Source organism: Gavia stellata, chromosome 17 (assembly GCF_030936135.1).
Source record: "Gavia stellata isolate bGavSte3 chromosome 17, bGavSte3.hap2, whole genome shotgun sequence".
Classification (NCBI taxonomy): Eukaryota; Metazoa; Chordata; class Aves; order Gaviiformes; family Gaviidae; genus Gavia; species Gavia stellata.
Window position 1 is genome coordinate 20,934,850 of NC_082610.1, and position 23,584 is coordinate 20,958,433.

General features: G+C 40.6%; 1 protein-coding gene across 3 annotated transcripts; it reads right to left on the reverse strand.

Annotated features, from left to right (window-relative positions):
- Window positions 1-260: 260 nt before the first annotated feature.
- CHKA (choline kinase alpha) lies at window positions 261-23,295 on the reverse strand. Of its 3 annotated transcripts, XM_059825777.1 has the most exons (12): window positions 22,964-23,295; window positions 18,894-19,005; window positions 11,772-11,825; window positions 7,259-7,372; window positions 6,501-6,634; window positions 6,115-6,219; window positions 5,684-5,742; window positions 4,361-4,448; window positions 3,346-3,454; window positions 2,746-2,852; window positions 2,324-2,405; window positions 261-1,519 (listed from the first exon to the last, which is right to left on the reverse strand). In XM_059825777.1, exons 1-12 carry the CDS (start codon window positions 23,293-23,295, stop codon window positions 1,460-1,462), a joined length of 1,356 nt encoding a protein of 451 aa, XP_059681760.1. In that variant the 3' UTR covers window positions 261-1,459. The 3 variants fall into 3 exon arrangements, with proteins under 3 accessions (XP_059681760.1, XP_059681761.1, XP_059681762.1); XM_059825778.1 differs by lacking the exon at window positions 11,772-11,825; XM_059825779.1 differs by lacking the exon at window positions 7,259-7,372.
- Window positions 23,296-23,584: the final 289 nt, after the last annotated feature.

The window sequence follows — 23,584 nt, forward strand, 5'->3', positions numbered from 1 at the left end:
AGCAAGAAAGTACTTCCAGCATCGATTAAGGCCAGAAACAGCACCTATTTTATCCTGCAGATATAACAAAGACTTAAAAACATCATAGTTGATATTCTTAAGTGCTTTATATTTATTATAAAGTATTAATAATTGAGTGTATGGAAAATGATTCTCTATACTAGAGAATAAAATGACAGCTTTTACAAGTTAGGCTCTACAGAACATGAAATGCTGCATTTTTTCAGCTGCTTGAAACAGTATTGGCTATACAAGTGAAAAAGGGTAGACTTAGAAGTTTATTATTTATAATACAGTGTGTTAGAAAGCACAACCAAGTAACATTCAAAATAAACAAGCTCCCAAAAATCTAAAGAAATCTTTAGATGACATGTACACAGATTATACTCAAGTTTCAATATACACATTATTGTTCCCCACAAGACACTCCACTTTACTGGATTGCTGGAACATAATGAAAATTGAAGGTGCAAGGAAAGCACCTCCCAAGCCACATAAGCATCAGATGGGCAGAACAGCCGTTTCCTCAAGTGTTCTCCGCAGTCTTTGGCTCTACTATTTCTTACAACCATGTACTGTGGCAACACAAGAAGAGAGACGGGCTCCAACTGCAAGTACTGTCAAGGCCAATCCAGTTCTCTGGGGAGCTGCTAGAGCAATTCAAGGCACTCTTCCCAGTGCTGCCAGCCCACAGAACCCCCTGTGCAGGACACAACATTTTAAGAGACAACCAGGCTGGGCTAAAGCATGTTCTTGAAGGACACGGAATGAACAGTTCGAGACAAACTCCGTCAGAATGTCCAGTTCAAAGTTCATTCATACTTCACTTCACAGGCACACCAGCTTAAGAGAAACATTCATGTATATGTAGACAACACTTTAAAGCATACTGCTTCAAAGTGTTCAGTTGCTTTATGGTTAAAGTGGTGTAACATATCAGCAGCTTTGAAGATAGTGTTCATGGGGCACGTTGAACCTAAATCTCACAGTTAAGATTTGAAGCCTACTTCACAGTTTAACAGTTGTCTCCTTTGCTTTCCCTTCTCATTAAAGAGGCAGTGTCTACAATGAATCATCTTTTACAACTGTTCCACATACAACATAAACCATAGTGCCAACACGCCCCTAGAAAACATACTCACAGTAACACTGTTTGCTCTGATGCATGTGGTATGGACATGTAATTGTAAGCTTCTCCCATAATATAAAATACCTTCTAGATCAAAAAAATTTAAAGATATTGCACTGTTGTATTTTACTTTTGCCTCCCAATCTCATTCCAAGTATTTACGAAACTGTAAACAAGTAATTTTTATACAGTCTTCAGTACTGTACACCTGCGTTCCAAGGAACTGGAATTCAGTGACACCTTCGTTAGAGATACAGTAGCCTAAGCACAGTGTAAGTTCTGTCCAGCTGCCCTCTTCGTACAGTAACCAACAGGCCACTCCTCCCACACTCACACCTTCAGCTTCCTCTTCTGGTCGAAGTAAGCATCGAATCTGGATAACGCATATTCCTGGAGAAATAAGGGACATTCAGTACTCAATACAGTAAACACAGCTGAGTCTTCTTACTTGGCATGGGGAAGCATAATAACAATATTAACTGTGTTACCTTCCTAATCCATCATCTCAGGGCATTAATTAGCTCTATTTGGGAAGGATAATCTCTCCAGAGGTGTTCTGGCCTCTTAAAATTTCCTCCAGTCTTATTTCAACTCTAACACTATTAGCTGCTGCCAGCATGTCAGCAAAAACAGGAACTAAAAAGGTCAGGATTTCACTAAAAAGGACGGCTTCTGCAACACTTCCTGCAGGATAATTCAGTGTACCTGAAAGCTGTTATCACTTTACAGTACACTAAACCTGTATCAAGAGTTAGACTGATCTGTTTCTCACGTACAACAAGCTACCTGGCATTGATATTGTTGCACACCGAGTATCAACACGTGCACTTTGACTACTCAATTTCCAAATTCACACTTACTGCATGCTAGCTTCCCTCTTGCACAGGATCTCTTATTGCAGAAGAATACTTCACTGCAAGGCATCATCCCACTGCAAGGCCTGACACATAAGGCTATAGTCTCTCTATGTAACAAGGGGAAGAATTTCTGAAGTTTTTGTGATCTTAGATGTTCTTTACATTCTTAAGGAAAGAGCACAAACTAGTAACAAATTTGATTTTAAAAAGCTTTACTCCACTCAGAAGATATTTCTTGCTGTGAGAGGCCATTTCATTTACTTTCTGATAATGTACCACAGGTTACTGAATAGAGTATACATTTTTACTTGCATGAAACTACGATTATATAACTTACCAGGTAACCAAACTCAATGGATGAGATCTTTGCTTGTATAATAGACCACAGACCCCAGAAGAAGTGTGATGCAAGGGCAAACCTGAAATTACAGGGCTACATTTAGTGAAACACAGCTACGCCACAACACCTTATTTCAATATCCTGTTAGAACAGTATTCCCTGGTTTGGGGATGTCCACAACTTTTCTTCAAGTATGACATTATAAAAGTAATTCCATTAGCTTCCCCATGGAGTAGCATTTTGCTTACTCCACTAACAGTGTATACCACATACCTAAAGGTTACAGTGGACAGATTTTTCTTTACCACATATAAATAGCTTAGAATCTCTCTTGGCTGACCGTTTCTCCACCCAGTGAGGTATGCAAGTATAGGTATCACAGTGGAAGTTTCACGATACAGTTGTGAAAGGCACGTTACCTGTTAACTTCTATCAACACTTCTTCTTCTAGTTTGGACTTCTCTTCATTGCTCAGATTTTCAAAGCCATCATGGAATGCAGACAGGTAACTGGAGATAAAGTGAAGCTGGAAAGCACGTAAATGACAGTTACAGCTCTTCGTCTCAAGACATATTTGCTTCTTTCAGAACTAGGCAGGCCTTTTAATAAGTTGCCATTTATTTTTTCCAAGCATCAACAATGCTGGAGTTAGCTTCAAGATTAATGGTCGTTCTACTCATCGCCTGGAAGTCTGCGTTAAGAAAAGCTGTAATTTTAGGACAACAGACGACATTTTGCTGCTGCCAACTAATTTCACAGTTGCAGTCCACAACTAGTGGACTTTCTGTGGCGGATAGCTACATGGCACACAGCTATTCAGGATAGAGTATCTACTATTATGAAATTTCTATGCTTTTTAAAGCAAAGGTAGTCAGGATTACAGGAAGTTGTTATATTTATGGAAGTCACAGAGGAAAAGTCTTGGGATGGAGTAAGTCCAAAACAGAATCGGAAAAGAGCGTTAAGATTTGAAGAACTGTGGACGCTGGCATTTTATTAGTTATGTCTTACGTGCCTACCTGTTGCTTCTTCGAAGGATATTTAAGAACGCTGGCTTTGAAGAATGGGTACTTCTCATACGTGTAATCGTACATCCATTCACAGAAGTGATTTCCAATGTCAAATCCTCTGAAAAAGAAACAAAGACTGAGCACCTCAATATTTGCATACTAGCAATCTGGTTTTGCTTAAGCAAACTAAAATCAAGTTTAAAAGCACAAGGCTACTTAGAACTTACTGCAGTTTTGCTAAGAGAGGTAGAGAATTGATGACTAGAATACAACTTTTTTGCAAGTTATTAAAATCAATTAGTAAAGATAGGCAGTTAAGAATGAAAGCTACCAGCTACATGAAAATACTAGACTTTGCTACCAAGTTTTATCCCAATGGAGACAGTTAAAATACTTCGGTATGCACTACATCTCAGCATGAAGTCACACACATCTCTGACATTAGCATTATCGCAGGCAAAGAGGGTGTACTCAAAGTATTAACATATCCCACTTTTACATTATTGGAATTCAGGGTTCTATTATGTTCGCGCATGCAGATCATCCTTAAAACACAAGTACTAGATGACTGAGGTAAGAATAGAAAGCATTTTGTGTAACCATGTAGTGAAAAACCTAGGATTACTCTCATCTGCACAGATGAGAAAGCCATTTGAAAGGCCTGAAGAAAAAAATGCAAAAGCAAACCTGCCCTACATACATACGTACACACACAATCTGCCATTCTCCTCAACTCCCCACTCAAAAGAAATTTTGACATGCAAGCAAGAAGCCGTTTGTGCATAAATAAGCCCTCTAGTCTGGACAAGCAAGGAGCTCCAACAACTTTGACTCTGCTGTACGCCTATACTCCACACCATCAGGACCAGAGTTGTTTTGTCTAGTTATATTTGCTGTCCACCACTAACAGAGCAGAACACAATTCACTAGAATAGAGAGATAATCAGCAGTGCAGCACTTGCTCTCGCTGTAGCATGTAGAGAGTAATACGCCTTCCTGCTGAATAGAAAACAAAGTGATTTACCGGTAGTTATAGCTGCTGTATTCAAAGTCAATGAGCATCAGCTTTTGGTTTTCTGAATTCTCTCTGCCTTCTAGAAGCAAGACATTCCCTGAAAATGTTAAGATAATACAGCATGTTCAATAAAGTCCCAGGAAAATTACAGAAAAGCAACACTCTTATCTTAAGAAACATTGTTCAGAAAATCCCAGTCATCCCTTACACCTGCACAGAGGAATGATAGGAAAAGCCAAGTCATACCGGCTGTATACCAGCTCACTGAAAGTTGAGATACATACTATAAACCTTGTAAAGGTGAAAGCAAGAAAGTTTTCTTCTGTACAGGCGGAGGAAGATTTCTTCTCCCAAGGGTCCTGCTTCTCCAGCGTTTAGCTTGCCACTAACTCAGGTGACACTGTCAGCCCACACAGCCCCTTGAATTGTTTCCTTCCACAGCTCGAGATCTAAATTATGCAGCATCTCTCATACCTGCAGAGCACTATCACTGATCACACAACACTGGGGACAGGAATTGCTTTTCAGCAGCCTGAAAGCCACAGACTGATCACTTTGCTATTCTAGTATGTGGCACAACTGGTATCTATATAAAGGAAAAGGCTAAGCTTTTCTAACAGGGAGATTGCTTTGTCTTTCAATTCACTTTGTCACTGTAACTTATCTCCTGAGAACAAAACAGCCCTGCATGTGGTCCCAGTATAGCACCCTTCCAGCTCAGCCCAGCTTACCCACCATACAGGTGTCAGGGAGCACAAACACAGCATACCCGACACCGTCAGCCCTGCCTCCTTTTCATCTCTTTAGAGAACTGGCTCAGAAAAATTGTTATTCCCTCCGTGACTCCCAGACAGAGAGCACTGAAAAAAGATGGATAAGGTTTTCCTAATGTTTCTTACCAGTACAAGCTGGGAACTGCTGAGTCAAACTACCCTAGTCTCCATTTTCACCCTTCACTGTACTTTTCCAGTATCTTTCTTTTAAAAGGACTAAAGCATATGCTACTCTGATCATGTATATTGCAGACAGCTAAGAAGGGTCTTTTCTGTTAAGATCATACCTAAGGCTGCCATCATCAACTGACCTGCACTAACAGAGCATGTGTACATGCTTGGCTTAATCCAGTTACAATACTACATGTTCTCTTAATGAGTGTGAGGGGTTGCTGAAGCCAATGCGCTTTGGTTTGCCACTGCTGCACACTGGGAGCGCACAGGCTGCTGTTTCAGGTCAGCTGTCAGGGCAGTACCTCGATAATGTGACTACCTCTCAGAAAGCAAACAAGTGACCAGAAAAGGCTCAATACAAGGTCATGAAATAGTAGCAGCTTACCTTCTTGACAGTCATTGTGGCAAAATACAACTGGTGATGAAGTAGCTTCAAGCATAGCTCTAGAAAACAGCAGTATGGGATCTTGTAAGTAACAAATCATGAAGCTCAGTTCCACTTCCAAGTGAAGAATGGTTTTCATTTTCAGAATTTGAAGTACTATTCCTTTCTAGCAAGAGCCTATTTTCTTAATTAGGAGCCCAAGATCAGGACAATTAAGTTGGACCTCACTGATCAGCAAGTCAGATCAGCAATTGATGGTATCAATGTGTAGTCATATGAGACTCAGGTTGGTTACAGAACCAAAACCAATCCCCAACTTATAAAGTAAAATGAATATAGGGTATTACACTGTATAATGTGTTTGAACAAGAATACAAAACCATACTGAAACTGGGCAAATTGGAAAACAGTGGTAGACAAAGTAAGCCCACCTTAGATTTTTCATTTCCTGGGGGAGATTGTAACTGAGGAGTTTGTTCAGTTTTCTAGTTCTGGATTCTCTGGTAAATTTAATCCTCAGCACTTGATTTAGATATCTGTTAAAAACAGAGACAATAGTACAGCATTTGTGACAATAAGTATATTAGTCTTCCCATACTGAGATACCATTTAAAGTAAAAAGATGACAGTTTAAAAAAAGAGTTACTAAAGATGATGTTACTATTCTTCAAGTTAATTTAAGTTCCTCAAGCAACTATGAAACAGTTTCTGGGTACAGTGAGAGCTTGTGCTCTCAGGCATTCAGGAAGAACAATCTGCTTATCAAAATTACAACAGGTCACCTTTTTTCCATACTTTAAAGTATTGCATAACTTACTTTTCCATGGTTCCAAAAAGCCACTTAGGTTCTTTATTAAACGGCATTTTCATGCCATGAAATCTAGCCATCTTCTCAGCTATTTCAGCAGATATGTCAGGTAAGCCTAGTTCTTCAGTACTGAGTTTCCTGCTCTGTAATAAAATACAGTATTCTTAAAATACAGTTAATCACATTTTTGTAATTAATCAATTACAAACACTTGCATTAGTCTCTATGTAGTAAAGTTAGTATAAAATACTAGAATAGTACTCAAGCAATACACTTTTTTCATCCCAAATGAACTTACAAAATTGCCATCTTTGGAAAAGCCGAGTTAGCCAGCCTAGCTCACTTATGACTTAGTTCCCTTCTAGATCAAGACCTGGGGAATATCGCATCTCACACTAAGAATATCTTCACAGCAGATTGGGTATAAATATTTAAGAACATCAAAAGCATCTGCTCTTGTTGCTGTTAAAGGAAAGTGTTACTCCATAGCTTCCAAGGCTATGTTTGGTATCTAACGGGCTTTTTATCTTCATTTATTAGTCTCTGCTACAGCTGAAGAGTTTTCAGACATCTCTCCCTGGCAAGAGCTATAATTGGGCTCTCCAACACCCACGATAACTGTATCAAATTACAGCTAGCAATTACTACAGACTGCCAAGTATTCCCTTCCCACATCCCTGCTTTTCCGGGCAGTCCAGAGACCTTCTTGTCATGATCAATTAAAACAGCTACCAGCAGCCCACTAACTAATCATGAACAGGACTTACGGGAATGAATTCCTCCAGTCGCCCTTGTGGAAAAATTCCATACAGCTTTGGGCCAAGAGCTCTCTCCGCAAGAATGGCAAACATAACACTTTCCAGAACCATGGCTTCTGCCCCCTACAAAAAAAAATTAAAGCATTAGCTGGTGTTTGCACAGAAATGAACTTAGGTGTGCATGACAGCTAAACTGCTACAAAGTGAGACATTTTAGGGTTAGCTTTAAAAAGACGACTCAACATTTTTGTAACCAAAGTTTCTTGACTAATAACAACTCGTAGTTAGCATGGGAGCAACACAAATATTTTGCTTTCAAGTTTAAAGCTGGGGAGGAAAATCCGTATTACCTAACAGGTACTGTTGGTGGGCCAGGTCAAAAGAAAACTATGCAAAAACCCCAACGCCCTCTCCTCCCTAACCTGTGGGAGCTCTGCAAATTCATTTCCTGAAGGAGTTTATCCCACGGAAGCACAGCACAAGAACTATAAATATTATCTTTGGCTATTTTAACACACTTTGGAACACTACCTCACAAAAGGACATTTTAACTATGCAAGTGACTGAAGTGAAAGACTGAACTAACTAGTTTTTCATTTAAAAGAATGACTTTTTTTCCCTGTTAAGCACATTTTAGGTCTTCCCTCTTTTTTTTTTTTAAAGAGAGAGTAATTTAAACTCCTGCTAAGGAGCGTGTGTGAATAAACATCCTCCCTTTTCTACCTCCAAACATACCTCAAGTTTCAATAACTTTTCTTCAAGGTTTTCCTTACATCAATAAACTCAGTCCATAACAATCACAAGCAGACAGCTTTTTAATATGAATGTTTAAAAATTAATAGAAATATGAAATATGTCTCAAAAATACAGTTAAAATCACTGAAGTAGAGCTTTCTTGATGGGTAAGATTAGACAGAAGCCACAGTATAAATCACTACTGTAGCAATTATGTTAACCAGAACCTAGCTGTACTCAAATCCTAGAGGTCTGCTAATCCTCTGCCTACTTTTGAGCAACTCATCTCAAAGTCTGATCTGTGACATTTAAAAGCATAACAATTAAGAGCACAAAATTAAGAAAGCTCTCAGATATTTCAGACTACAGAGCCTTTTGCATTACTGTAGTCACTGCAGTCTGAGACAGTGAATTACTCTTTCTATACAAGTTCCATTCTCGAGTACACTGCAGGCAGTTCCGTTGATAAATTTTTATTATTGGCCCACACCTTATTATTCTGGCATCTTCAAGAAATTCTAGCATTTCATATTGAACTGTAGGATAGACTCATGTAACTATGTTCTGAAGCATTAACTTCAATAAAAAGTAAGAGACTCATCAGGAATACCAGTTGATAGTTTAAGATGATTTGCAGATGAATTTATTGCATCCAGGTCCTCCACTGTTTTTCCATCTCAACTCCTTGAAGCAGAACTAACGCACCAAAAATATGTACTTTTAATCATTTCACATGCCCTCACCACCACAGATCTGAACTTTTCAATTCTGAAGCCTGATGCCAAGCACCAAAAAGCAAATTAGATTCAGGTTACTGAATGTCTACTCCATTATCAGCAGATATTGCATTTGCCTGTGCCTGGTACAACACCAGGGTGTTTGAGAAGTCTGATTACAGCAATCCTGTTGACTGTTCCCATTAAGATGTCAGTTCCTTGTTTTCACATCTTACTGAAAAACCAACTCATGATACTTGGATAACAGTAAGTGCCAAAGCAATGTTCTTCATTAAGATGCCCCTTAATGCTTCAGAAGTGACAACCAGAAACAGTGAAATTTCCAATTACTTAACAGCGCAATTCTGGGTTACTTCTGCCACATGTCTGCCTAGCACTAGTCCTTTAAGAAATGCTTACAAATTTAGAACCTTCAGATAATCCACAACTGCACTATTCCAAGTTCGTAACCTTCTGTGTCAGCAGTGTTAACAAGGATGGCTGCATCTCTCCATGAAAGATCCGCTTCAAGATTAAAAAGTACAAGCAAATATTATCTAAAAGCACCAGTATGAGACTATTCAAGTTTGAATGCTCCAGTGCCTGACTCTTAATCACAGAATCATTAAGGTTGGAAAAGACCTGTAAGATCATCAAGTCCAACCACCAGCCCAACCCCACCATGCCCACTCAACCATGTCCCGCAGGGCCACGTCCACACGCTCCTTGAACACCTCCGGGGATGGTGACTCCACCACCTCCCTGGGCAGCCTCTTCCAATGCTTCACCACTCTCTCAGTAAAGAAATTTTTCCTAATATCCAGCCTGAACCTCCCCTGGTGCAACTTGAGGCCATTTCCTCTCATTCTATTGCTAGTTACGTAGGAAAAGAGACCAGCACCCACCTCACCACAACCTCCTTTCAGGTAGTTGTAGAGAGCGATGAGGTCTCCCCACAGCCTCCTCTTCTCCAGACTGAACAACCCCAGTTCCCTCAGCCGAGACAAAAATGTTTAGAACCCCAAAAGAACTTCCTCTACTCTTAACAGAATGGTCACTTGAGAACAAGTCCAGTGAGAGCTCCAGGATAATACCATCTATGTATCTCAGGCACAAAGGCTTCTCCTTCATAATACCTGATGGACCTTTTACCAAGTCTGCACTCCATACACTACTGCCAAGTATATGTGTGGAAATAAACTACTAAAGGACATTAGAAAATTCTACAGCATACTTCATGTGGACACTGAACAAATCTAGGTATCTAACTCTTCAGTTAAATGTTCACCTGATGACTTTTTTAAAGGATCAAGCATTGTAACTAAATTATGTCTCTCAATGCCTTCAAATACTTTGCAATATACTTATATTGCCAAGATAACAACCTGTTGTTTTAAGCTCTGAAGCTCTCAATTTTAATCCGTTTCAAACAGATGTAACCAGGAACACTTGTATTTAAAACAAGCTTCTGGAGAAGATTTGACCACTCACACTTAAATGAATACTTAGAGCTGAATGTCGCATTTATAAGCTAAGAATTAAAAACTCTTTACACAAGACTTTTCCAGTATGCAACTCCCATTCAGGGAAGGAGAGATCATAAGCCTTTCTATACTTCAGTTGGAATTGAAGCTTCTGCTTTATTCTTGCTTCAACAAAAAGCTCACTATAAAATACATGAAATAGTAATATTTTGAGGAAAATTATCCCTAACTATAGCAAAACCAAGCTAAAAGATAGATAATCCCCGGTAGAAGACCTTGAGCTGACAGAAGATTAACAACTGCGTAGAAATGGGATAAATACCAGGCAGCTCAGACCAGCTACAATGCTTTTGCTAGTGATCCAGAACATTTTGGGATTACCCACAGGTTTTTTCTTCTCTCCAAAGGAAGAGATTTATTCCTCTGATCAAACCTACCTACAAATTTCACCTAGACTCAGGAAAATTAACAAATCCATCCTGACAGGAATTCTTGAGTAGATTGATCCAGCAGTGAAGTTCCAGCACTATGAGATAACAGCAGACAACAATAACGTACCAGCACAGAATCACTATTTTCAGGCAACAAACGAAGACAGTTCTCAAGTTCAAAGCCTCGCTTCCTGGACTGTGAAACTTCCAGGAGCTGCTGGCACCAGGGTGGGGCTTGTTTGGATTTTTGTTTTCTTTTATAACTTTAGGAACTTTTTTTACTGGATTGGGGCAGGGGAGAAATCAAGCCACCTCCATTTTTCACCTCTGAAGAAAATTGAGGAATCAAACCAGTACATTTTTCAGTTCAGCCTTGGTTCAACTGATTGAAGCTGTTCCAGTAAACTTAACTGAAAGTTCAACAAAACTTCAAAAGCAGTCATTCAACAACAAAAATTTTAAAACCAGTTTCAACTCACTAGAAAAAACCCAAACGCCTGAACTGTTTCAGATGGCATTCCCAGAAGGCAGAAAATATGAGGGGAGAAAAACAGCACTTACCAACGCATAAAATGTACTTCTCCCTAATCACTGCCAAAACCATTACAGAGCTGAGAAACAACAGTACATAACAAGAAAAGCATCTGGCTAAGATGCTGCAATGTGATCCCTTACTGAAAAAATAGGGTAGAAATCTAAATTACCAAATTCTGCTCAGATGACTTTAGGAAAAATTACACTGAGCTAAACATTATGCTGCATGAGCAGAAACGGTTCCAAATGCAAGAACTTTAAAGTTTGCAGAATACAGATGATCCAAGCACAACGCTAATCAGAAACACTTCATGTTCAAGAGGAAGTTCTCTTCAGCTCCATATACTTTCCTCAGAAGAGTTCATCAGTGTACTATAAAACAGGGATTAGGGTTGTTTCTTGTTAATGTGGAATGCTTAAATCTTTCCAAACTATGTACAGACGCTGACATTATAATGTTACTTCTATGAGCAAATAGACTTCTCTTCTTATCCCTGTTTACGGTTTCTAGAAACACAGCCCAGACACCAGGTGGAGTAACTATGGGTTTAGAACAAGCAGGATCACCACATTTCTTTATCATCTATAAAATCCTGTGAAATAAGCAAATTTAATTACTCACTTGCAAGTCATTTTCCTTCTGAGACTGTACAGACTCTCCTTTATTACAGGACCTCTATGAATGAGAAAAAGCAAACACAATGAGAAGATGAAATTTAACATGATTAACCTGCAACCACCAGAACAAAGGGAGTAGAAGTGCCAGCTACAGTTAACTAGATGTCTCAACACTGTCTTGATCTGTGACAGCTACAGCACTAGTATCCATCTGACCTCTGACCACCACGCTATTTCAACAATTCCAAAGTCTTTCAAAAGGATGTGCCACTGAGACCAAGCCACTCCTTTAAACAGCCCGAGAGCTGATTTTCAGGTATGTTTTTATTGTTTCCTAGTATTTCAAAACAAGATTTCAATGTATCATAAGCTTAGAGGAACATTTTTAATTAAGAGAAAATTAAGTCCCTCTGCATGACACCTGGGATGATAGTCTTCTTGCAGCTGAAGCACTTAAGAGACACATTACAGAGATTACATAAAAGCCTTAGAAGGACTATTAGAAGAGGCATGTTACGAAGCTTGCAAAGCACTTGCTTTTTTCTGTAATCTTATTTTCCAAATTTCTTGTGACTAGAATTACCTTATTTACAGTATGCTGTCTAGGCTATATGTACGATGTACCACTGGCTGTGCAAATCCAAGGTTTTTCTTCAAAAGAACTGCCTGTGTAAGAACTGCAGTATACTAGCAAAACTTAAACAAATTCCATGCATAATGTATGGCGCTACGGTTGTTAACAGCCATTATAAAGCAGTTTCAGAGTATCAAACCATACCCTCAGCAACTGAACCCTCAGTGGCACATGCTTTTAATAGAGCTGCGCATTTAAAATTGAAGATGTATTAAAACCCTTGTCCTTTAAAGGGCCTGAAGGTAAGGAGAAGAGAAAGCAAATATTTGCTTACAATTAGCGACAGTTTGTGGCTGCTATTTATGTTGCAATTCCACCGTTGACTGTTTAAACCAGACTAGCTTTAGAGGCCCATAAAGGTAGCCTGCATCTCCACCTTCTGAACAAGAACATTTGATTCATAGAACCATGTGCATACCTTTCTGTTCCAAAGCTCTAACATGTCCAAAACAAGGGTGGAAATATGAACTTAATGGAATACAGTTAAGCAACACCAGCTGCCTTAAGTACAATACAACAAGCTAATGATTTACACAAGCTATGCAGTTACGGTATTTCAGAAGCTATAGAAGAAGTATAGTTAACATGAATCGATGGTCTTTCAGCAAGTACTTCCCATTCCACTAGGATAATAAGTTTAAAACAAGACAATATGAAAACTACTATTATTAATTTCCTTGAAAGGAATATAAACTAAAGTCAAAACATACTCACTAAAGCTAAATGCGTAACTACTCCATAGTATTAAAGTCATTTACAGAGGGCTTCTCTGAACAAGCATGTCCTACATCAATACCACTCTTGCATCTTACAGATTTTCTTGAACAGTCAGAAAGTTACTCACCATCCAGGAGTCTTTCCTGATTAATGGTGCTCTCAGAATGGTTCAGTTCATCAGAAGGTAAGCAGATTAGGCTTTTCCCTAGAACCTGAACTGGCATCCACTTTCCAGAAGTCATACTGTATAAAGAGCTAGCCAGTTCTAAGAGTCCACCTCAAATTAGTGTTGGAGATAGCCTAATGGCATCTATCATGCCATTAGAAAGAGACAGTTAGGGATGTGCACTGCAGAGTCATCAGAAAAGGAGACTTCTGCGGCATCCCTTCCTCTTTTCTGTTCCCTCAGTGTGGAGCATTGGTGTCCAGAGGAGAATGAACACTAAGTAACTTGTAAATAACTTGCAAACAGGAATGGGAGCTTGGAGAGGATCAGTCTTAACAAGTGGCCATGTACTCAGCCCAGAATTCGGAAAGTCTCCAGGACACATGGTCAAGGAGCACGGAGTAAGCAGGACACAATTTTATGTAACCAAAGTTTAAGAGTTTAACAGATGTTAAAGTGGTAGGATTTGATTGTTTTCTGAGTGTACAATCACCTGTGAGAACAGTGGTTCAAAGTGAAACATCTCATATACCATGAGATATTCCATCTACACATTTAGCTCATGCGTTCTTGGCTAAACCAATCAGTTTTTCCATGAACTCTAATAGCTCACTCCAATTTATGTCCAATTCTGGGAGCTATTTATGTCAACAGCAATAAGGAGATTTTAATTACCCAAGTAAGAGAATGACTGAATAACTGCTGGAGGTTTTTAATCACTCCCTCTATGTAGAAATATTAATTAGAAATGGACACATGTTCTTCATCTTTAAGATTTCTTTAAATATTTGTTCAGTGCTTCTTTTATTGTGGGAAGGTTTATTCTCAAAGCAGATTAAGAAGGCTCACTACAATTTTAGTAAGGGAGGACAGCAATATGCACAGAGACAACAGAAGTTGTTATAGAGTCTACTCTGTGATCATGTAAACTGATTTTAAGGCAGGAAGCTTCAGGTACAAGGTTAAAGTCCTGGAATGGGAGACACTGCACATTATCTGACCTGTGAACAGAAGATGACCAGACAGTGTTTATACGTCTGGCAGTTTGACACAGAAAACCAAGTTCTTCACTATTTTCTCCCTAATGCCCCAAATTTTTTTCTCTTGTAGCTGGAAAATGAGCTCTGTATCAAAAATCCCAAATGATGCTTGGCGGGAGAATTCTGTAGAGAGGAGGAACTTGCAACCTTTTTCCCCAAATAACTCTTAGCTCTGCCCACAACTTTAAATCTTACATTGTAACTCCATTTTTCAGAGTTTACTCAGCTTTAGTAGTTTAAGACTTCAAAATACTGCAATACTTTGATTAGGCAAATCCCAAGGTATTACACCATTACAAGGAACTGCCTGAGACATTAGAGGCAACCTATGCAGGGGAAACTTTTCTTAATTCTAGAAGCTGTTGGAAGACATCGATTTGAACTTCAAGGTATGGGAAGAAGAACAGTTTTAGATTTGAAAAATAGCTATTCCTGCTTCTAAGAATCTGCCGTTGATCACTGATCCCTGCCAGACCTGAAGGGAAGTGATACTAATGTGCTGAAGTCCTAGAATCTAGCACGTGAAGAATAATTCCCAGTTCAAGCCCTACAAAAGCCACAAAGACATCTCTAATCCTCTTCATTTCAAGTTACCATTCTCTTATGAGGGAGCAGAGGAAAGGAAGGGGCAGTACTTTGGTATTTTGTTATTGCTGTAAACATTCAGATGCACAGACAGTAGCTGGTGCTACTTAAGCCTTATTTTTAAACAATGAAATCCAGTACTAAAGAAAATGAAAGCTGTAGAGAATGCTCCAACTTCAGAGATCTCATACTATACCGTGAATCGTGTCTGTCACCTGGAAACCAGAGTGCTCTAGGCACGATCGCATGGGCAAGCCTGCAGCAGAGAACACATGCATATACAACTAAAGTGGTACATTACCCCCAGAATACCCTTAACTCCACCCAACACAAATATATCCCCGTAAGAGGTGCTTGGTTTCTTTCAAGCCGTCTGCCAGTGCCAGGGATTTGTAGTTACTCCATGCTACAAACAGACATGGACACCAACAACCACAGAAGACGTTGATAATTACAGTTACACAGCAGTCTGCATTTTATTTAGTTACAAAAAATAAAAGGCAGCAAGGCAGGTATGGAAAAAGATTTACCACAGAACTGTGGCAACCATTTATACTTATTTTGCCTCTGCTCACACAGAAATTGAGAGGCCAGAGAGGAACATGAGGTATACTGGTTTGTTTTTCCTCATTTATATACAAGATTTTGTTTTGGCTGTTGCAAAGTAACAGAGCCCCAGTGAATCAGAGTACAAGGTTCTTTTGACATGTGTCAAAGACTGGGAATCAATCCCCAAGTTACCTTTTGGTAGGTGAACTTTGAAGAAATTCACCTTAATTTCAGCTTCTTTTTTTGTGGATGCTATCTTATGTTGAAATCCTATCAGCATTTCTAAGATGTGGCAAGTTTTGGTGCTGAATTTAAGTAGAAACACTACAGTGATCTGCATATGAAATCCAATCTGAAAGTCTGGACGTTAAATAGCATATTGTTGGAGAACCTTTTGTTTCAGTTGTTTTAACACTGATGTAGCCAACAGTTAAAGACATTTTGTCATGAGGAAGTTTTACTTTCAATGCTCCCCTTTAAATTTAGCAACTACGCTGGAGCAAGAACAAGTGAAGCAGAGTAAGACATTTCCCTTTTTTCAGTGTAGAACATATCTGCATTGTGCCTCAAACATTTGAGTTTTAATGTGGTTAGTACTTTAACCTGTCACAAGCACAAATACTTGTCTTAAAAAAAAAGTTCTGCTCAAGGATATACGCAAGAGAAGTCCTTGATTTTTAAACATCCATGCCAGTGCGACCATTCATAATAATGGCCGAGCCAGCTCAGTTCATCTCCCCCCCAGCTCCCCCCAAAACAGTCATGCACACAAAAAAATTGGCTTAAACATATCAGCTATGACAGAGGAAGGCACAAAGCCTTCCCTGTGTGGCAGCTTTAGCCAACTGGCATGGTTTATATTGGATGAGTTTCATGTACTGACATTTGTGTCTTCCAAGATTCATAATAAGCAAACTGGGGCTATTTTCAAACTGCAAAAATGGTTCCTTTAAAAGGTGGCTTGAAGAATTATGGTGCCAGTATCATTCATTCTTAAGTTAGTATCGGATATCTATTTTTCACTCTATTCAAAATTTTAACTTAAACTTGTCTTCTGTAGGTACAAAAATTTGGTGCAGATTGCTACAGATCTATAGTATTTACAGTAAAAGAATAAAAAGAGCTGATATTATCACTGTTTTGTGCTCCAATTTCAACAGAACGTAAAATGGACAAGAGTTAAAACATGCTACAAAGGCTCAAACAAACAAGTGGTAACTACTAATACCCAGTGGCAGTTACAATTAAGGCATTGAGAATTAAGTCGTGATTTTAGCATAAGGTCTCAAAACTCGAGTTACTTAAGCAGTGTCCCTTAATCTCTATAGCGCTTTAAACTTAAGCAACATTACTAAAAAATACCAAATTACTCCCTCTTAACAGGCTTGTCATAAGATTCTGCTTATGCCACCCGGAAATTCGTAAGAATCCTAAGTGAGGTTTTCAAAATACCCCAATAAAACAGTTTGCTTATATTTCAACTTGCATTTAAGGTAGAGGGGCTGGAAGAGACAAATGTTTGTTGACAAAAATTGTGAACCTCAATGCAATCTGAAAGTTTTACCTTGGGACTTTCTCTGCTTACTTAACCTTTAGTGAACTGCACCAACAAGAGCAGTCATTTCACTGCCACTACGGAAATAAAGGAAGTTAGACATCTCAAAAGATCCTTCAACACCAAGAGTAGAAAGGTTAGAAAGTTACGAACACACTTTCAATTTTCAAACCGAATTAGTTTTGATTTTAGAGCCCAAAATTTTATTTTGATTTCTTCAGTGGATAGGGGCACAGAAAAGACAAGTTAAAAAAACCCTGAGGGAAGAGGAGGGCAGCCAAATTCTACAGTCTACTTTACTTTTCCTTTGAAATATAAGGGAAAGGCCACATTTCTTCACAGCTCTTGGGCAACAGAAGTTCTACCACTACAGCATTTTTACAGCCCATGTTCCTACTCAAGCCTTCTACATATTAAGTCAGCATTACATTAAAACCATTAAGAATTCTGAAAAAAATTCTTAGCATCAACCGTAGGAGTAATTTCAAAAACAAAGTTTCTCATCACCATTTTTTTCCACTTTGCTTTTGGTTTCTCTTAAACGAAAGGAAAGACTATTTCAGCTTGAATTAATGAACTTCTACACACTTTTCTTGTTTAACAGTTGAACTTTCCCAACACACATATGGTGGTGTAGCCAAGCATTTTATGCTGCTATTTCAAGCCACTGGAATCTTTTACATATTTCTGGTGAAGTTTGCTACCACGGGAAAGTTAACACCTCACATAGTATAATAAAAGAACACTTTAAAGCCAGCTAAGTGACAGTATCCAATGAGATTTTTTAATAGTAAGTTTGGTCAAGGCAGCAGAAGCAGGAAGAATGGGCTGAAATTTCAGGAACAGTCAATCTCCTGCAGATGTTGGATCAGTTGTCCAAAGCAAGTGACTGAGTAGTGGAAAATATCAAATTAATAGATAATAAACCCAGACCCTCTAAGTCAAATGGAAACAATTGCCAACATCCAAATGTAATTTCATAAAGCTGCAATTTTTCATAAGGTTAAACACTTATGATTATTTACAATATAATCAAGTGTCTAGCAGAGATGGGTAAGAAAAGATCTGTTGTACAGTCCTACAGTAACAGCCTGTAAACTTTAGGAGAGATCACCTTTACAAAATATTCTTGATTTTAAGCCTTGCAATTTGAAACAGATTTGCCAACCACTCCTCTTAAGGTTTGACAAATTTCAATGCTATTTACATTTTACTAACCAAATAAAAGAAAAGTAACATCAGAAGAGTTCGACAAGCATCTGTTAAGCTTCTATGCCAGCTACGAGGCATATCACACATTTAGGAAAGCATGTTTTGGAATGAGATGGCTGTACGGTATTGATGTTTGTGCTTCATTTTTATTCTAACACTATAGATCAAATTTTCCAGCAACACAAATTACCCGTGAGATCTAATAAAATGCTTGTGCACTGTACAAGTTTGACAAAACCTTCAACTTTAATCTCCGAGATTCGTAAGCGCTACCAAGATTAAAATGAAGCTGTTTAGTCTCTTGCAGTCTTGCTAGTTATGCCAAAGTCCTACATACTGTACAGAAGCAAACCTTAATAACTTTTCTGAAACACCACAGTCCAAACTTAACACCATAAACAAAACATTACTGATCAAATGGACAGCAAATAAGCCTTCAGCTGATACACGCCAGTCAGGATCTGCATAGAAAGGAGTGTAAGTTCTAGAGAATAACAAACTATAAAGGAAACGGCTTTAAGCTAGCAATCTACCCCGCTACCACTAAAACACATTCCCAAAAGGATAAAGCAGCACACACTTGCAGTGTGTCACAAATGAAGATCTCCAAACATATTACAATTAAGCTACAGAAACCCTCCCGCTCCCAAAGCACTCTACATACTCACCATCTGCAGGATTGCACCATATAAGCGCAGGAGAACTTTCCGTGGTTCATCTGCAACTGTCTCAATGGTATCAGGTAGCGAGCACTGAAACAGCATGTTGCTGAGGCCACCTCTATCAAGAGAAAGGTAAATTCATCAGCTAACTCGGATGAGCGTACGTGTTTCGCTTTCTACAAATCAGAGGCACGCTAATCATCTGTTTAGTATGACTGAGTGATCTACTCTAACATGAGAAACAATTTTCCAACAGTACCAGTAACACCTAACATACAAGGCTTCAGTAAAAAAATTGGCAGCTTCACCATCAAGATCTATCGGCTCAAGCTATGAGCAAACTGACGTTAAGTTGCAACAGGCAACTAAGGTAAGACATGGACTTCTGTTAATTATTTTCAGGACTTGTAGAGACTGATGCTGGAGTCTTGTCAGACATACCTGGTTGCACAAACAAGCAAGATGACAGCAGAATAAGCTGAAAGCCATGCAGTGAGTATAAACCCCAAAGTTTGAATTAAGAGCTGGTATCACTGGGATGGCAGCTACAAAGATTTAACCTGAATACCTGTGCTACAGCATCACTGATAGAAGTCTTACTTATGCACTCATTTTCAATTTTGAAATTTACAATTAAAGGAGTCCTTTATTTTAAAGAAATTGCTCATGTATTTGTCAAAACTAAAGTTACCCTCAGAATCTTATCACATAAGACACAAACTAGAGAGTCCTGTGGTTCAATCATTCAGGGGTTACACAAGCATGCTGGCCTTTCATTTAATTACTGTTTTACAACAGCATTCTTGCAGGGAAAACTGACAGCATTTGTTTTCCACAGGTTTATCAAGCTAGATAGACACCGGATTAGAGAAGCTAAGTTTCTTCATTTCTAGTAGCCCACTAAGAACACCAGTCTACTCAACCCACGTTTTCTTTACTACATTGTCTTTCTGCATCCTCTTCATTATCATTATGTTCATTAATGAAGTTTTCAAATTTCCCTTCTGCAATAGATTTTCCCTATTACTTCTTCCTCTACTGTAAGAGGAAAAAGTACTGAAACTTCTTGCAAAACAGAAATGCAAATCAGCTCTACTGAAAATTGTCTGTCTCACCATTAAAGAAAGAACTTTCAAAAAACCAGATATGATCCAAATATAGCAACTAGCAGTAAAGGGATGAGGTAGCACAGATTCAAGAAGTACACAATTTTACTTGTAGCATGCTACATTACTTACTGCAGTGACTCTAGAATTTAAATAGTAGTACCTCTGTAATGGTGTGATTTTCTTCACAAAGCAATGTATTTTTTTGTTACACCCAAAACGTAAGTATTTAATATTACCTTGCAGTGAGCTTTGATTCCAGGAATCCGTGGCAGATCCAAAAATGCAGTGGCTAAAATGCAGCTCTTAGTGCTAACCTGACACTCCTCTCAATGCTTTTTCAAGCATTTTTCTGGCTGCTCTTACAAGCAGTGGGGAAGCCGTAAAGACTTTTGGAGAAAAAGGTTACCAAGAAGTAGACGAACCTGTATGTACTCACTGGGAGATGATACAGAGAAGAAGGGCTGGCCTACATGTCCAAAGTCAATGACTGAGAAGGAAAAAAGAAATCTCAAGAAGCTAGGGTAAAACAGCAGCTGCACAACACGCTCCAGAAAGAAGACAGAAGAGAACCAGGTGGCTTGGCAGGCATCCACAGGAGGATATTTAGAGACAAGAGATATGAAGTAACTTTGAACCATGAAGGTGAACAGGTAGAAAAAACAGACAGATGGAAAGGATATCAAACAAAGAGCAGAGCCAGACTATTCAGATGTAATCAGAACATTGGTTAGTTATATCAACTACATTTCTGGCTTTGTTTAAACTGTGCCAGACAGGTTTTTTTATAAAAACATTTGCCACCTTTCCTAGGCCTCTGATGTAGGCTCTGGTGAAAATATCAATACTTGAATAGAAGAACTAAACACATTGAAACCCATTTTACAAAAAATACTGGACTAGAGCTCCAAATCCTGTACAAACTTAGTTAAACACATGCTCAGCCTGCATACAGTGCATGAAAGCCCAGAAACTCTTCTTTTTTATACCTCTCCATCCAAACAGGAGTGTCTTACTGAGGCTGAACTCCATTAAATGGAAGTTGCACTGCAGCTTTATGCACTTAAGACTTCAAAAGTTACCTCCAATCATGGAAATCCATACAGGAGTCTAATAAAAGGTATTGTTCTCCTGAAAGGTCAGTAGACTCAGCAGCTTCAGGGTCAAAAGGGCATATCTCGCTCTTACACAGGTAAGGCTACCAGTTACAAATCACAGAAGGTAAGCCCTTCCAAAAGGGTTGCCTATTTTCAAAGCTTCCCACAGCTTTCCCCAAACCACAGTCATAGCAGTTAGATGCGCTTATATATTTGCATTCTGATCAGATGCGAATTTATTTCTTCGCTTTCAAACAAGAAGGACCGGACCCCTTCATCCTACGATACCGAGTACCTAACAGCTGCTCATGACCTTGATTTGCACTACTGCAGTCAAAATGGCAACACGGGCAGACACACTGGAGAAGGCACACCGAGTGCGTGACTTTTGTGAAACCAGAACCCGCAAACCAATACGATGCTGCATCCTCCATAGATGAGAGTGGTGAAAAGACTTTTGCCAAAACAAATGCAACTGTCAATTAGCATGGTTTTACACATTCTTAAGTTTCAGCCCATCCTCTCTTCCTCCCAATCCAGAAACCATCAAGCCATTTTGAAGCGGTATCTCAGAGGGATGTTTCCAAGAAATGCAAGAATAACTGTGCTAAAACCTGAGGCTTCAGAAAATAAGTATCAAAGTCAGCAGTATACACTAATAAGGATGAAAACAGAATTAAACAAGTCAGATTACAGACGTATTATCAGACTAGTCTACTGCCTAGGAACAGTATCAGTCTTCTGAAAATTCTCTCCCCTCATAAACTTATTATGATCATGTCAAGTGAGAAGAAATGATCTAAAAATACAAATACTATCTGCACTGGCTTTCAATGAGCTGCTCATTTTTAATAAGGCTTTTAAAATACATTTAGAAATGCATATGATGGGTTTTGATTATACTTCTATATACCAGAGCTTTGTCGACAGTGTATGCTCTCTTAGCTAACTAGGGGTAGATTTGCATGTATTTCATGTATCAACAAAAGTAGAAACACTGGGAAAACAAACGGAGGACTGGAGGGGAGAAGCTGACACCCTCATCCTCTGAAACTGTACGCGACTCTACATTTGACCAGGTAGAATGATCAAGCACTAAGACCCTAGACAAGCAGTCCGTAAAAATGAGACTCTGAACTACCACCAGTTTAAGTAGCATACAGGACCGACACAAAAAAGAGACTATTTAATTCCGCAAAGAAGGCAAGGATCTCAAACACATCACGTATGGCTTCTAGAACATCTCCAATTTACATACTTCTGCTGCCAAGCTGCTGAGTCACAAGTACTTGTTACTATATATGCCAAAGGATGATTCACATCACCGCATTTACCTGCTAACTTCCGAATTTCAGAACGCTCAGGGCCACGCCAGGAAGGCGCTTTTCCCCCCCCCCAGGAGGGAGCTCCGTACTCGGTACAGCGGTTCCTCCCACCTCCATCACTTTTACCCTCAAGGCCGGCTCAGGGCCGAGGCGCTGCAGCAGCAGCAGCAGCAGCCGCCGCGCACCGGGCGGGGCGGCGGGGGTTGACGCAGCGGCCCCAGAGCCTTCCACCTGCCCCCGGCGGGGCTCCCCGCGCCGAGGCGGTGGGTCCAGGCGGCCCTGCCCCGCCGCCGGCCGCAGCCCCCCCCCCTCCGCGCCGCCCCAGAGCGGCTGAGGGAGGCGGATGCGCAGTCGCTCCCCACGCGGCAGCGAGCCTGCTGCCCTCCGCCCGGAAAAGCTAACCTAGGCAGGATTTTTATTTTTTTTTTTTAAAAAAAAAAAGAAGAAAGTAACAGCGGGAGGCCCTCGCCTCCCTCACCTCCCGCGTCAGGAAGCGGCTCGCACTCCCAGCCACCGCCCCGCCCCGGGACCACCCCCCCGGCGCTGACCTGATGGGGTTGATGCGCAGCTGCTCCTCCCGCAGCCCCCGCCAGGCCCCCGGCAGGAACTCCTTACACCACAGATACGCCTTGCGCCGCGTCCGCGGGTCGAGCGGCGGCTCCTCCTCAGGCGGCGGCGGCAGCAGCGCGGAAGGCGGGGTCGTGGCGCCCCCGCCTCTGCCCGCCGCCACGGGGCCTTTCCCCTCGGGGTCGGCGTGAGCCAGCGGCGAGGGGGGCTGCCCGGCGGCGGGGAGCACGACGCCGCCCCCGCCGGAGCTGCAGCCCAGGAGGAGCCCGAGCGGGGAAGGGTCGGTCTCGCCGTTACAGAACTTGGTCTTCATAGCGTGAGGCGGGCGGGCGAGAGGGCGGCGGGGAGGGGGCGCGGCGGCCGTCAGGGCGAAGAGCGGGCGGGCGGGCGCGACAGCGCTCGCGCTCTCTCACCTCGCGAGCCTCCCTCCGCCCCGAGCGCCAGCGGCGAGCGAGCCGCGCGCTCGCTCCCGGCCCCCCCTTTTATAGGCAGAGCGGCACGCGGGCCCGCTCGCCTCACGCTTTCTCCCTCTGTCCTGATTGGCTCCCGGCCTCCGGCTCCAGCCCGCAGCGGGGGCGGGGAGGGGGAAGAAGCCGCGAGCG